The following is a 16,753-nucleotide window of genomic DNA, read 5'->3' as shown; positions in this document are numbered from 1 at the left end:
TGGATGTCTGAATTCCAGAGGCTACTCAAATATTCCTAGGCCTGGACTTCCCAGCTGATTGCTATGGCAGACCTGAGCTCTGTTAGTGCTGAGATCATATTCATGCTCTGTTTGCTGCTAGCAGACTTCCAGCACAGATGTTTTCCTGATTAATGTGGGCAGAGATTTCCCCCCCCCCCTCCACAGGGAATTTATGTTTCTAATTTGCTTTGGTGTTTTTGAAAATCCCACCCATATTTGCTATGTCAGAGAGCAACTCATTTTTAGAAATATCTATTAGCTCATTTGCGGACTTAAGTGTTTATTGGAGCCCCTAACCAAGGCACTCAAGTTTGAAAACTGAGCCTGTAGTATTGAATGGCAAAGTATCTGGTGTACTACCACGTCATACTAAACATGCTAAAGATTTCCTATTGATGTTCTATCACTGCTTTTAATGTTTGAAGTACAGTAAGTACAGTATTTGTCCTGGCCTATTTTAGTGACAACACTGTGAGCCAGATCCTTAGCTGGTATAAATCAGCATAGCTCCACTGAAATCAGAGCTGAGCTCCTTTGAAATCAATGGAGCCATACCAGTTTATACCAGCTGAGGATCTGGCACACTGTATGCAACTTACCTGACTTTCTTTCCTTGTTCATTAAGCATTTTCACCATGTCAGCAATCGGATACTGGGCCTTGGCTGCACAAAGACCCCAACCTAAACCATGAAAAACATGTCAGTGTTTTACAAAGGAAGTTTAGCATCCCTCAAAAAGCACCACAAAGGGCTCAATTAACCAGTATGTTTTCTGCATTAATGAATATTAGAAACCACAGTTACCGTACACGGGGCCAATAAAACTCATTTGCCTGGTGGAGATGACACAGAGTTAAAGGTCAAACTGAACTGCAAAAGAATACTTTGATATGGTATTTTAATTCAATGGTAGCACTTAGTGCAGGTTTCATTGTAAATTACATTGAAAAACTAAGAGTCCTGGCTACAGCTAACTCACTCTACAACCACCATATTCTGTTTCTGCCATACACACGTATTACTGGTGGGAATGTGTGGGAAAGACGGCTTTTCGGTTTTCCAAGCTGAGTTTGCAGGATTGCCATTCAGGCAAAAACTATTTTCTAACTTGTAAACTAAGAATTTTTGATATGGAGCCTGAGAAACAACATGTATGAGACCTCTAGTGCCAATTTTACAAAATCACTGTCCAGATTGAACCACACATTTAGCCTACTAACATCTCTGGGAGTTAGGGATCCATCAGCCCCACTTTTGCACATGGAGAGATTAAATCACAGAGAGGTTAACTTTCTGGCTCAGGATCACACAGCAACTGAGTGGCAGAGACAGGAACTAAGCTGACCAGATGTCCCAATTTTATAGGGACAGTCCTGATTTTTGGGTCTTTTTCTTATATAGGCTCCTATTACCCTCCACCTCCTGTCCCAATTTTTCACACTTGCTGTCTGGTCATCCTAACAGGAACTGAACTGAGATCTCCTGATTCCAGTCCTTTCTCTAAGCCAGTGTTTCCCAAACTTGGGACACCGTTTGTGTAGGGAAATCCCCTAGTGGGCCGAGCTGGTTTGTTTACCTGCTGCATTCGCAGGTTCGGCAGATCGTGGCTCCCACTGGCTCCGGTTCGCTGCTGCAGGCCAATGGGAGCTGCTGGAAGCAACGTGGGCCAAGGGACGTACTGGCCGCTGCTTCCAGCAGCTCCCATTGGCCTGGAGCAGCAAACCGTGGCCAGTAGGAGCTGTGATCGGCCAAACCTGCGGACGTGGCAGGTAAACAAACCGGACCAGCCCTCCAGGGGCTTTCCCTACACAAGCGGCATCCCAAGTTTGGGAAACACTGCTCTAAACACTAGACGCCTTGTCCCAAATTTTCAATTGCTCTTGTCTACTGGTGCAAAACAGCTGTAAACCAGAGATAAGGCCATTGTAGGATTCCCATGTGTAGCAAATGTGGCCAGGACAAAAGTAGTTAAAAGGCATAGACAGGGTGCTGTGGAAACCAGTTGATTCCCAGCTGCCAGAATAGCCCATGGGACCTATTGTCCAACAGCTGGTGGCCTCAGGAAGAGATTGGGAGGGCCTAGAGGTAGCTTAAAGCCTTACTTCCCCAACTTCTGGTCAGGTCAGACAAAGCCCAGGACCTGATCCACTGCCTCCCACGGGTATTGGCCACAGCTGTAATGATCTTCTCGATGCACACACTGTATGAATTATTAGAAAAACTTACCATTGTCATCATATAGCTTATGCAGCATTAAATCCAAAGCAGACAACTGAGGGACATTTTATTTAAATCACCCACATCCCAGACTCTGATTAGAAATAACCAAAAGATCCTTATTTAATACTGCACACGGCTCTAATCAGAATTCATACTCGTGTTCCAAATAAAGTCTCCAAATCCCATAAGACAAATTTCTTTAAGCTCCTGGGGAGGAGAATATAAACATCTTGACCAACAACAAATATTTAGGGCTATGAGCATTAAGGGCCTAATTTTCAAATGTTGCTGCAAAAATAAACAATGGCCTTTACTGTTATTCTTTGAATAATATTTTTTTTCTTAGAAACAACATATTTGGATGGGGACACTCAGGCAGTCCCCTTCCTCCCCCCCACCCCCCCGCCACTTTATCCCTTCTCATTACAGAGGCCCCTCGTCAGGATGAACCATCCATCTGGCTAAGAAGGGTTGCTTGCAGCTGCATCTAGAACCAGCCAACTGTACTCCTGGGTCAGTTGGAGGGGTTTGCTTGAGTGCAATGCTAGGTGTGTGCAACATTTCTAACCTCTGCAACCCAGAGAGCGAGAGACTGAGCCCAACACCCAAACTCAAATTCCAGATGAGCTGCCAAGTAGAGGGTTGGCGCGCTAACAAACATTCAATCCCTGCAGACAATCCGGGACACAATAGCCATTTTAGTTAAGGATTTTTTCCCCTACACATTTGGGACCAAGGCCTTTTGTTGTTAATACACATTCATAAAACACACTAACTTTTTGTAGCTTACTGCAATAAAAGAAGAATTTGATATGGCATATTTAAATCCACAGGACAGGATGTCCTGCAGCTATGAGATGAGTGAAGAATGCGTCCTGATCTCAAGACATGTTCGCCACACATCATTACACTGGCAGAGTTAAAAATTGCCTAAAACTTTGTACAATTGTTTTTTTTTTGGTTGGTTGGTTGTTGTGGCAAGTTTGAAATGAATTAACATCTGGCCACATATTGAATTCAATGGGAGATTACCCTGAGTAAAGTCTGCAGGAATTGGCTTATTAATTTTAAGGAATTTAGTAGCTAGAAATTACTTTTCTTTTATAAGTATTTGGGGAAAAGTAAAATCTTTGAAGTAACAAGTAACTGAAAATCCCACAATATTGGTGCCATAATAATAGCACCATCCAGAGAGTGCAAAGTCCAGCTCAGGACAAGTCTGCTTTTACACTCAGGTTTGTATCCCCAGTTTTCTCTACCTTTGAGGCACTCTGTCATCTCACTATTTTTAAATTGAGGAGGACAGACAGGACTCCCCTCAGAGCCCATAGGACAGTGGCGGATTTAGAGTTAATGGGGCCCTGTGCACAGCTTCATTTTTGCCCCTCACCCCGGGACACAGTCAAGAAAAAGAACATTCTCTCTTATTCCCTCCCCATTTTTCATTCTTTTTTTCCTTCATCTTCCTCCTATATTATAAGTAATGGGAAGTAAATGAAAATAAAGTGAGGTACCTTGATTGGGGCAGGGAATTGGGGTGCAGGAGGAGGTGCGGGGGGGTGGGTTCTGGGAGGAAGTTTGGGTGCGGGGTGCAGGCTCTGGGCTGGGGCAGGGGGTTGGAGGGCAGGAGGGGGCAGCGGGGGCGGCACTTACCTCAGGCAGCACGGTTCCCAAAGCAACGGGCACACACACCCCATCCGACAGCGGCTTCTAAGCGGGGGGGACCAGGGTGTCTTACAGGTATCTCCCCCGCAGCTCCCATTGGCTGCAGTTCCCAGCCAATGGGAGCTGCAGAGTCGGCACTTGGGGCGGGGGCAGCATGCGGAGACACCCCCTCACCCTCCAGGGGCTGCAGGGACATGCTGGCCATTTCCAGGAGCGAAGCAGCACGAAGGGAGGGAGGCAGAGTGGGCAGGGAGCTGCCTTAACCCTGCTGCTGGCACGTCTGCACACCCCTTGGGGAGAGAGGGGCAGTGGGTTTCTGTGTGCTGCCCAGGGTGGGGGCAGAGCACAGAGCCGCTTCCCGCCCCACCAGGGGCGCGCAGAGACATGCCAGCAGCAGGCTGCTTCCAGGAGTGGCATGGGGCCACGGAATTCAGACATCCTGCCTGCCTGAGCCCTACTGCACCGCCAGTCGGGATTTGGGGGCAGGATGTCAGATATTTGTCCTGCGTTTTGGGTGCTCCCTTGTTGTTGGGGGCCCCGTGCCACCACACGGTTTGTTTCATGGTAAATCTGCTCCTGCTATAGGAGCTACTATTATGTAAAGTGAGGCATTAATTCATGAGGATCTAACCAGTGCTGGTGGGTCTGATTCTGATCACTTCCAATAGGGTAAATCAGAAGTAAATCCACTGAATTCAAGGATGGGAGGGTGAGATTCTGTGTCCTGCAATGTGCAGGAGGTCAGACTCGATACTCATGATTGTCTCTTCTGACCTTAAAGTCTATGAGTCTATGAGAATTCAGTGTCATGAAAATGGTGTAAAACTGGTGAAATCATGCCCTCTGTCCATGCAGACCTGAGGATGAGATGGATCTTTTTTCCTAATTGGCCCTGTAATGTATTTGGTGCTTTATAACAAATCAGCTTGGGGCTTTTTAATACCAATGAGATGTAGATTACACTATCTTCTTGTTTCATTTCCCCAGTTTAGCAAGCTTTTTCAATGTGTAGAATATCAATTTTTAAATCCCCACAAGAATCTTTAACTTTCCCAGCTAGACTCCCTTATTCTTTCATAGATATTTTATCAGTTATAATTTCTGCTCATTCCTTTAACTAACTAAGCAGAATGTTGTGCAATAACTGAGTTATCCTGACAAGCGCATTACTGAATAAGCATACGGAAATATCTGAACTCTTACCAGGGGTAATGATGACAGAGTTAGCTTCCTTTATCATTTCAATGGCTTGGTCAATTCCGACTTCGGTATGTGTTCCAACAATTTCCATAGGTTTCCCTCCACCCGTAGAAGATGTACCAAATCCGCCCAAAATCACATTTGGCAAAGACCTATTCATGGCCTAAGTGGGAAGACATGAAATGAGTGCATTGGTCAAAAGCAACAGTGCTGATTACATTCAGAGTACCCCAAAATAAACAGTGCATTTGATGGGAATCCTCATGTTGTTTGTTTGGAAAGGCAAACTGCATTATTGTTCAGCTCATTAAAGTGTACTTCAACAAGACTCCGAAGACGATGCAGCAATGGTTCAATAGTTCAATATTCTATTTGGAAAGCTATAGTATCCCACTTGGCATATAACCCATACATTTTGAACAAAGGTTTTCAGATGTGCCTTTGAGAAATTCTTATGTTTTTCAGTTATATTCTAACCATTTTTCTTTTCACAAAGCCACTCTAACATTTTTCTCTACGGAAACAAAGGCATTGATTTGTTTAAAGAACTTCTCCCCTCTTGCTCATTATAAAACAGCATGTTTCCTCAAAACCAGTCATGGGGTGAGATTTTTCATTGCAGATTCTTTGGTCCTTGTCAAAATGCTGACTGACTAGTACTGGGCTTACAAAGCAAACCATACTACTTCTTATTTCATTTTTTAAAGTAAGGTTAGATGACGGATTGACAATGCTAGAGACTGTTTATTCAGAGAACATGTACAGTGCAGGCAACAGCAGTGCAAGGTTCTCCATACTACAATCCCACCAATCTGACCTGGAAGGGTCACATCTAACAGTGAGAGTAATTTAGCATCCAGGCCAATATGAGTGCCAGTCAGTGCCAGTTGTGGTCGTGGTTTCTGAGATCTCTAGGAACTGGAGTGAGATCACCAATTGCTCTTTGCATCTAAACACTATGTGTACCACATCCTAATTCTAAAGGCCCACTAAATAGTCATCAGACATGCAATAACTTTTGATTATTTATGACCAGTTTGAACTGTATTTAAACTGGCAATTGATCTGTTGGGCCATCCAGTCTTCTTGGATTGAGAACTGGTTAAAGGACAGGGAACAAAGGGTAGGAATTAATGGTAAATTCTCAGAATGGAGAGGGGTAACTAGTGGTGTTCCCCAAGGGTCAGTCCTAGGACCAATCCTATTCAATTTATTCATAAATGATCTGGAGAAAGGGGTAAACAGTGAGGTGGCAAAGTTTGCAGATGATACTAAACTACTCAAGATAGTTAAGACCAAAGCAGATTGTGAAGAACTTCAAAAAGATCTCACAAAACTAAGTGATTGGGCAACAAAATGGCAAATGAAATTTAATGTGGATAAATGTAAAGTAATGCACATTGGAAAAAATAACCCCAACTATACATACAACATGATGGGGGCTAATTTAGCTACAAAGAGTCAGGAAAAAGATCTTGGAGTTATCGTGGATAGTTCTCTGAAGATGTCCACGCAGTGTGCAGAGGCGGTCAAAAAAGCAAACAGGATGTTAGGAATCATTAAAAAGGGGATAGAGAATAAGACTGAGAATATATTATTGCCCTTATATAAATCCATGGTACGCCCACATCTCGAATACTGTGTACAGATGTGGTCTCCTCACCTCAAAAAAGATATTCTAGCACTAGAAAAGGTTCAGAAAAGAGCAACTAAAATGATTAGGGGTTTAGAGAAGGTCCCATATGAGGAAAGATTAAAGAGGCTAGGACTCTTCAGTTTGGAAAAGAGAAGACTAAGGGGGGACATGATAGAGGTATATAAAATCATGAGTGATGTTGAGAAAGTGGATAAGGAAAAGTTATTTACTTATTCCCATAATACAAGAACTAGGGGTCACCAAATGAAATTAATAGGCAGCAGGTTTAAAACAAATAAAAGGAAGTTCTTCTTCACGCAGCGCACAGTCAACTTGTGGAACTCCTTACCTGAGGAGGTTGTGAAGGCTAGGACTATAACAATGTTTAAAAGGGGACTGGATAAATTCATGGTGGCTAAGTCCATAAATGGCTATTAGCCAGGATGGGTAAGAATGGTGTCCCTAGCCTCTGTTCGTCAGAGGATGGAGATGGATGGCAGGAGAAAGATCACTTGATCATTGCCTGTTAGGTTCACTCCCTCAGGGGCACCTGGCATTGGCCACTGTCGGTAGACAGATACTGGGCTAGATGGACCTTTGGTCTGACCCAGTACGGCCTTTCTTATGTTCTTATGTTCTTATGTTCTTCTACAGTTTCTCTTTTTAAGAAGTTCCCACAGTAGAAGCTCCAGACTTGTTTCACCAAAGTCAGCATGTTAGCCCAAGTACATATGTTGCCATCTTACCACACACATGATGTAAGAGAGAATTGCTCCAGAGGACCCAATCAAGGCACCAACAATTGTCATCAGGTTGTTATCAAGAAGGAATCCTTCTGCACACAAAGCCCATCCAGAATAGCTGTTCAATACAGTGATGACCACAGGCATATCTGCACCACCGATAGCTGCGGTAAGTGTGACTCCCTGCAATTTAATACACACCATGGAAAGAAAAACTAAAGGAAACTCACGTTTAAAGAATGCCATTATTACTAACCTGTTGATTAAAAAACAAAACAAACAAACCATCCAATACCCGAGTACAAGAACTTGGCTATTTCATGATTATCTGTTATACATAATGGGTCTGATTCTGTGAGGAGCTGAGCACTCTGAATTCTCATTTACACAAAAGGAGCTGAACCCACTCAGCATCTCACAGGATTGGACACTTACTCTCTTTCCAAAATGTCTTTCCAAAACCAGATCATATTTATAGCAGTGGTTTAGAGTATAGGATTACATATACATCTGACTAGACAAACAATAGCTTGTTTTACTGAACTGCCCTTAGCTAAAATGTTTTGGATCCTTGCACTATGGTTTGTGGGATCCTGCAGTGATTTGTTATGGAATTTCTATAGGGCACCATAAATATTTTGCATACTGCTTTGAGGAGTGCTTGCAATTACACCAAATTTTTCAGCTGATGTGCAGATCTATATTTTTCTGGCATTGAATATATTCTTGCTGCCGATGAATGCAAGAACTTTATATTTCCTTTGTGTGCATTAAAAGGATTCAGAGAGTGCTTTCTTGTGTGCTTACCATGATTGAGGAAAGTCCTGAAACACCAAGAAGACAGGCCATGCCGGTAGTGTAGCTTGGGTCCAGCATAAACAGCCCCATACCACCCACTGATGCTGCCAGCAACCCGCCATTCAAGTAATGGCGACCAGGTAGAAGGAGTGGCGCTGAGTTCAGTAAACCTGGAATCAAACACTAAGGTGTTAACGCTTCAGCCATTTTAGGATATAAACATTTTTAATGTTAAAGTACAGGGACCCCAAAGAAGCTATCAGCGCAAGTACAGAATCAGAAGCCCAAAGATGCTGGTTCCACAGTGAATCAATTTATCTAAAGGAAAGTTTGGCCCATTGGAGACACAAGGCAGAGGAACGGTTGTTTGGAGCTCCCTACTTCCCAGCAGCTCCTCTTCAACTCTCAGCTCCCAGGAGCTGGTCTTTTTCCACATATGAGTGTACAGCCTTTGGGTAACCCTCCAGCCCTATTGGCTATCCTGTCTCTGTCATTGAGGGGTCTGCCCGGTCCACAGTCTTTGAGGATGGGGGTTTCTCTCAATTATCAGTTTTCTGGGAGAGCAGTTCACATGCATCGAACCCTGGTTTTCAGCTCCTGGCTAGCAACACAGTTTCCCATTTCAGCTGTGAGCCAAGGAAGCATGTTTGGCCCTAAATGTCAGCCAAGAGAGCTCCTGCCATCAGACTGCTTCCCCAAACAACCACATCAGGATTTTTCATACTCAGTGATTCCCTTGACATCATTCCTATCATTATATGAAATGAGATGCAGCAGACAGCACCAGAGCAGCTTCCCACGTAGTAAGATCACTCTGCCAATGCTAATGGGGACCAAATACTTGTCTGGAACAAGAAGCCTCAGTGACTATTTATCCTTGAAAGCTATTTTGGACTGAATAGGACCCACAGCATTTGGTCTTGATGTCATTATTTCAATAGTTACTGGTCATGCTACTACTGCAGATGCACCTTTTTGGACTTGAATTGTACCACATCAGCACTTTTATTCAAACTCATATTTTTACACCTATATCTTGTCTGTCTTTAGTATGCCATGCCCCATGAAATGGTTTGTCTATTTTTCACAAGAGTTAAATTACTGAGCAATTTGATTAGTTTTTAAGGCCGTAATACTCGCACTTCACTCTGGAGTAGCTTTTCATTGCCATATTGGAACTAAGAAAATAATGGGTCCAGATATAGTCTACAGGAGCTCTTACCAGATTTTCTATGACCCCTATTTGTCCTCCTCAGGACTTTAGTCCTTGCTACATCTGAGGAAGTGTAAACAAGCACTCGTTCTCCCTCTGGAAATTTACACGAGAGGATTTGTTGGAAGCTGTCACCAATAACAATCTAATATAATCTTTTGGCCACCTAATCCCACCAAACTTGTCAAAATAACTCTGTTGTAAAAGGATGTGATTTTGAAAAGGACCTGAAAGTTAGCTACCCTATTCCCACTGAAAGTAGCACCTCACTCCCACAGAAACCTTTGGAAATCCCATCCTAAATTATTTAACGTGACATAGACCAAAGAAGAAAGTACCTTGCAGTTTTCCATAAGCCACTAATGAACCGCTGAAGGTTACACCCCCAATGTAGGTGCCCAAATATGCCACAGTTTTGAGAACACTGGCAGAAGGGTGAACATCGAGGTGTGGATATTCAATCATATACTCAGCAATACATGTAAGAACCGCTGCCAAACCAACCAGACTGTGAAATGCAGCTACAAGCTGTGGAAGGTCAGAGATTTCAATCCGTTTCGCAACTGTGAGACCTGTAAAATGAAATGATTTAGATCCAAGATTAAAGAATTGTATTGTATTTCATCCTCTCTTGAAGTATAAACAGGCAGTTAAGCAACAGAGGACTGTTTTCTTTCTTATGTTGTTTTTCTTTTTGTGCAATACAACAGAAACATAATAGTTGTAGGAAATTATAACCTAATTTAAATCTCCTCCAAAAGTATATTGCAAGAACATTCTGAGACAACAGACTATAAGAAACAGAGCCAGATTGGGGCTTTGAAGCCACAACCTTTTCCTTGGGGAGGGGGTACTGCGGGTGCATCAGTCACATCTCCCAGATATATTCTGCCCACAGGGAGCAGGCAATCAAAATGCCCCTGGAGGCTCTAAGAGAGCACATTGTGTTCTCATGCACAAGCTGGGAATGCTCTTTCCCACCATTCCTGCTGTCAGGCCTCCAACTCCCATGTTCCTTGGAGATTAGAACTCCCGAAGTTCTATTCCTTCTGGGCTGAAATGTGGAACAGAGCAGGGCTGGATTTCTACCCTGCCACAAGGGTCAGCATACCCTGTTATAAGGATCCTATGTGGCTACACAGGTATGGCCACCACTGAAGATTAGTAAACCCTTTGCCAGACCAAGGATCTGGCATTACAGTTCTAGTAGTCCTGACTACAGACCAATTGTGATCCAGGAACATACTTGCTAATCCTTCTGCCCTCACCCTATTAATTATATTATTATTATTATTATCATCAAAACTATTAGCAATAAGAACTTTTGGGAGAGGCATAAGTAATGAATAGGAGGATTTTAAATTTTCCTGATTGTGCTCTCCACTGCTTTTTGGAATTACATGGAGGGAAATTTCAACTGAAAAACATTCACTGCAGGGTTGTCTGTAGAGACTTTCAGGATTCCAAACAAGACACGAAAGGTAATCTATGAGGTTCTGGAAAATGGGAACCTTAAAGGAACCTCTGGGAAATACTGTCATCATTAACCCTATAACGACAGCCACCATTTTGAGCTATGGTTACTATTTCCTTTGATTGTAACTTCCCAGCAAGTGCATATTCAGGTCAAATACTTCCTAGAAATAAAAAGTATGTTTTAAGCTTAAGCCATGTGACTGAATTTAAAAACAATTTACAAGCTTTGTACATATCTGCTTCACCATCTTAAGTTCTCCTCTTAGTCAAGATTGCCACCTTTAGGCATTAATTCACTTTCCAAATGTATTTTCTCATCCTATTATAAATAAAGAATTATTAATTGGTTAATAAACCGTGAATGAATGTGGTATGAAGCCAGGCTACATGAATTGTACAATGTGTTGTACATACCTATTGTACCACCCATTGCCATGGCAGCAGACATCTGAGCGAGTACTTCTGGTGATGGGTTCAGTGCTCCTAGTGTAGCTGCTACACCACCAGCCACCCCAATCATACCTAGGGCATTGCCAAGTCTAGAAGTGTGCTGACTAGACAATCCTGCCAGTGCACCAACACAGCAAAGACCTGAGCCCAAATATATCATCTGTAAAACAATGCAAAAGTTAATACATAGTGCACAGCATTACTGCACATCTGTCTTCTCTCCTGGTAGAGGATAAGGGTGTTGCAAAACCTCCCGGATCCCCAGCTAGAGTAGTGGGAGGGGAAGTTTCAATGCCAAGAGTTTATGGTTTAAGATATGAAAGATTTCTTCTTTGCATATTAGTGGAGCAGTCCAGTTTATTCAGCCCCAGGTGCTGAAACTTCCCTAAGTTGTCTCCTTTCGATTCTCCATTCCTGTATTTCTCAGTCACACCACTCTGCAAACATTGCAGTGGTGACACTGACTAAACTTCTCAAATACACAGCCTTAATCCCCAGTGACATATATTTGAGTACATATTTTTGGTTATTTCCATAACCATTGCACTACTATTTTCTTGCATTAGTCGTCATTGCCCTGCCATCGTGACTCATCTTCAAGTGTGTATGTGTGTGGTTTCTTACTACTCTCTCCCTAGAGTAACAAACTAACACCACATTAGTTCAAGCTTAAAGTAATTTAGTATAATTATCTTTGCTAGATTTACCATCTTTTACTTTGGATGTGTTTTTAAATGGTTTTAATCAGCAGTTTCTTTGTGTGGGGAAGAAACACATTTTATCAAATCAGTCATTTAAACTGCATTTTAAAGATTGTAATGCTATGAGATCATTCCCATTGATTTTTCTGTTACTTTGATTCTTAAGTGTTTTGATTCACAAAATGTTCTTGAATCCCTACATGATGATGCATTTATAAATAACATGTGGTGTTCTTTCTCGTGTTTGAAAGACACATGGTGATTTTATTTCACAGCACAAAAGCTCAACGTTACTTTCCCCCCACCTGTATTACTGAATCCATTGATAATCATGAATCTAAACCAATGTGACAATGTCAAAAAGAATATAGGCTGCATACCCACCATTCTCTAATCACCTAGTAACCAATGAAGCTAAGACATTCCATATCCCCCTCATAAAAGCCCAGAAAGGCCATCACAAGACCCTTTGCTTGCTGTACTTTTCAAGAACTGTTCAAAGGGGCTTTTCAAAAATGGAAATCCAGAGAGCTAAATGTGACAGAAGTAGAGCTGACCTGTAACAGTGTTATGAATACTGAGGTGTAACAATTTTATGAGCATCGTATGTGACTGGGTCAGGGAGGGCAAGTTGTTGTATAGGGTTGTAAGATTTTCCTGTATGAAAGTGTTGATCTAACTTACATTGTGCTGTGGGAAGAACCAGCAGGGAAGGAACACAATGGCTTCCCAGAGAAGAAAACCCATGCACACACTTGAAAGACAATGGGCAAAATTATCAGCTTCAAGGACCAGGCATCATGTCTCCAAAGAAGATGCAAGCTTGTTGTGCCAGGCTTGGAACATGGAGATCAAACAGTTAAAGGCCTTCCGGGGTTAGGGGGGATGACAAGGGGAGGAGGGAGGCTTGACAAAAGCTAAGTAGACAGTATGACAGAGTGAGGGACTTGTGGAGGGAATCTAAAGAAATTGGGCCTTCCCCAGATCCAGAGAATGGTAAGCCTTAGGAGGAAAACTTGATATGCGTGCAGTCTGTTTTATTAATTATTATTATTTAGACATGTTTTCCCTGAAACGCTTTTGTTCTAAATAAATCATACTTTGCTTTAAGGAGGCTGCTTGATAACTGAATACCACTGTTAATGTCCTGGCAGGAACAGAATTGCAGGGTCTGGCATAAGTCAGACCTGCTCAGGTAAATCATAGTTAATACCATGGGACTGCAACCTGGGGCCCGATCTGAGATGGGACAATCGTGTGATTCCTCTCCACGAGACAGGCAATGGCATGAGGCCTAAAGAAAGTGTGCTTGGAGAGACCAGGAGGGGTCAGTTCGCCCAGTAATTATGACAATGAGATCCTCTACAAAAGACACATATCCAAAATGCTCTTTCCAAGCTGGGAAGAAACAAAAGAGCAGTCAAAAATGGGATTCTCATAAATGGAGGGTGGGATGCTCTGCAATACTGTGATTGGTTGCTTTCTGTACTAGCTACGGGTTGCTGAAAGCCATTCTGATTTGTCAGCATAGTGCCCAGATATCTATACAAGGGAGGAGAGGCAGGGAGAAAATACTGAGAGTAAATATTTCTAAAAGCCATTTACCCTAGTAAGCGTAGCCAACAGGGGCACTTGCAAGCATGTCAAAGAAGGGTACAGAACTATGTCGACTAAACAATGCTTTGTTTGTACAAAATGCTTTTCTGGGATTCAGGGATGATTAGCTTTAAAGAGACCTTTTCCACCAAACAACTGCTGAAGCATTGCAAACGGACCGGTTTGCCATTCATCTAAATCAATAGCCGAAGCTGACAACCACCTGTCATAGATTATTTTTTGCAGGTTGTTACTATAAATATGACTACATAATATCATAATTAGGATCCAGGCAACAGGCTAGAAGGACTAGGACTAAAATAGTTCTAATGGTGTCAGTTTGGGCTGCAGGTTTGCAGCTCTATTAGAAAGTACCAGATAATTCTCCTTCTAGAATCCTATCCGTAACCCCTACATACATCCTACTTTTTCAAATACGTTACTATTTGGGAAACACCTAATGGCCACATTTTATATTGGTGTAAATGGGTACAGTTCCTCTGACTTCTATAGAGTGTTCCCCATTTACGCCAGCAGAGAATTTGGCCCAATGTCTTTCTAACTATTGGAGTGGTCCTTGCGGTGTTAGGTCCAAATCCAGGAAGCATACACTGAGCTACTGATTTATGTGTATCTAGAAAATAAGCTATCAACATCCACTACTGTTTCCAGTTCTTCTTCTGCTCTGTAGCTCAGCAAGATATTTACTAGATATTACATTTTTACTATCAGCACTCTTTGGTGTATTATTTCCTGGAGCCAATTGTACTGTTTAATTCCTTTAACTGAAGTATCAGGTATCCTAGACTATTAGTTTAGTATAGCTTCAAAGAATGGGGTCCCAATGAAAAACTATCCCTGATACAGCTGTTTGGGAAATAAGCTCTATTACTTTGCCTAGTGACTGCTAAATGACCTTCTGATAAATTTATCAGCTTTCATTTCCTGAAACGGTTTTGTTTAAAGTACTTCAAAGAATTAATGAAAATTGACACCTCAGTTTTTCCAGATTTTTGGTGATGATCACCTTTGTGGGTAGAGGGAAGTCCTCAGGGTTAGTAAGAGAGAGGACCAGTTCAATTCTGTTAGGGGTTCTAATTACTATCAGGCCATTTGCTTCACAAAATACTTTCTTTCAGTGTCTTCACTGCTTGCTGCTTAGACTATCTCAGAAACAAAATGATGACTCTGCTTCTGTTGTCTGTATTTAGAATAACAGCTAAGAATTTGGAGATGAATTAGAATCATAGGGTTAGAAGGGACCGCAAGATTCATCTAGTTTAACCCCATGTCAAGATGCAGGATTTGTTGTGTTTAAGCCATCCAAGACAGCTGGTTAGCCAGCCTCTTTTGAAAACCTCCAGTGAAGGAGCTTCAACAACCTCCCTAGGCAGTCTGTTCCATTCTCCTACTGTTATTACAGTTAGGAAGTTTTCCCCGAGGTTCAATTTAAATCTGCTATGCTGTAGTTTGAACCCATTGCCTCTTGTTCTGCCCTCTGTGGCAAAAGAGAACAACTTTTCTCCATCTTTTTTATGGCAGCCTTTCAAATATTTGAAGACCACTATCATATCCCCCTCAATCTCCTCTTTTCCAAACTGAACATACCCAGTTACTTCAGCCTTTGCTCATATGGTTTGCATTCCACCCCTTTGATCAACTTTGTCACTCGCCTCTGGATCCTTTCCAGTTTCTCTACATCCTTTCTACACATTGCTGACCAAAATTGGACACAGTACTTCAACTGATGCCTAGCCAGTACCCAGTAGAGTGGTACCACCACCTCCCGTGACTTGCGTGCTATGCCTCTGTTAATGCAACTTAAAATAGCATTTGCTTTTTTTGCAACAGCACCCAATTGCTGACTCGTGTTGAGGTTGTGATCCACTACAACTCCCAATACTTCTCAGCAGTGCTGATGCCAAGCCAGTTATCTCCCATTCTATATTTGGTTTTTCTTCCCTAAGTGTAGCACCTCACATTTGTCTTTGTTGAGTTTCATTCTGTTGTCTATAGCTCAGTTCTCCAATTTATCAAGATCTCTTTGAATTTTAGCTCTATCCTCCAAAGTATTGGCAACTCCCCCAGCTTTGTGTCATATGCAAACCTGATCAATATGCTCCCTATACCTACATCCAGGTCATTAATAAAGATGTTAGAAAAAAATGTGTATGTGTGAGTTTTAAAAAAAATGTTTGTTGAAATAGTAAATCTTTTAAGAAGCTTAATTCAACTGCACAAGCAGAACTGCATTGTCTATCCTTGGGATAGAGACCTTATATACCTTTATGCCTATAAACTACCATGCATTCTCAAGGTGCTTAACAAATAATAAATAATAATCATTTTTAAAAAGAGAGCAGGAGTGCTTCTTACAAAACCAGAAAGAAGCAGGGGGGAGGGATAGCTCAGTGGTTTGAGCATTGGCCTGCTAAACCCAGGGTTGTGAGTTCAATCCTTCAGGGGGCCACTTAAGGATCTGGGGCAAAAATTGGTCCTGCTAGTGAAGGCAGGGGCTAGACTCAATGACCTTTCAAGGTCAGTTCCAGGAGATAGGTATATCTCCAATTATTAATTAATTTAACCTGCTCAAAGAGTTTACAGAAATGCTGTCTTCCAAATCTTTCCAGGACAGCACGATGAACCTCTCAACCAATGCAGAAACACTACTGTCATGCCAAGGCAAGTAACTGATTCTGTGGGGTCCCCACAAGTACATATATTCTTTAGGTCACCAGTTTTGCTCACTCCAGTTGATAGTTGATTGAAGAATTTCTTCTTGCAAAGAGCTACATCTAAAGATCCTGTTCTACACAACAAGAGCACATTCTGAGCTTTGTTATAGAGGAGGTAGTTATGTTTTGTGTTGCTAGGATGCTAGGAAAGGATGTAAAATGCAGTCTGAGATCTTTGTGACTATTTAAAAGCGATTCAGAAAAGCCAGTATTGAACAGTATTACATCTACCACCGTTCACTTCAGAAATTCCATGCTGTATTTCAACAAACTTGTTTTTTAAACTCACACATGCACAA

The 16,753-nt window shown here is 42.1% G+C and overlaps 1 protein-coding gene across 1 annotated transcript in view; it reads right to left on the bottom strand.

The window, feature by feature from the left end:
- LOC123344430 (NAD(P) transhydrogenase, mitochondrial-like) overlaps positions 1-16,753 on the bottom strand; it is a 76,817-nt gene that overhangs the window by 7,272 nt on the left and 52,792 nt on the right. The window contains exons 14-19 of the mRNA XM_044980649.1: positions 11,387-11,582; positions 9,835-10,068; positions 8,293-8,453; positions 7,489-7,668; positions 5,110-5,269; positions 621-702 (exon numbers count right to left, since the gene is read on the bottom strand). Of these exons, the coding sequence (XP_044836584.1) occupies positions 621-702; positions 5,110-5,269; positions 7,489-7,668; positions 8,293-8,453; positions 9,835-10,068; positions 11,387-11,582 (1,013 nt within the window). The remainder of the gene's footprint in view (positions 1-620; positions 703-5,109; positions 5,270-7,488; positions 7,669-8,292; positions 8,454-9,834; positions 10,069-11,386; positions 11,583-16,753) is intronic.

This window comes from Mauremys mutica, chromosome 11 (genome assembly GCF_020497125.1).
Source record: "Mauremys mutica isolate MM-2020 ecotype Southern chromosome 11, ASM2049712v1, whole genome shotgun sequence".
NCBI classification, from domain to species: domain Eukaryota; kingdom Metazoa; phylum Chordata; order Testudines; family Geoemydidae; genus Mauremys; species Mauremys mutica.
This window is presented reverse-complemented; position numbering and strand designations above follow the sequence as displayed.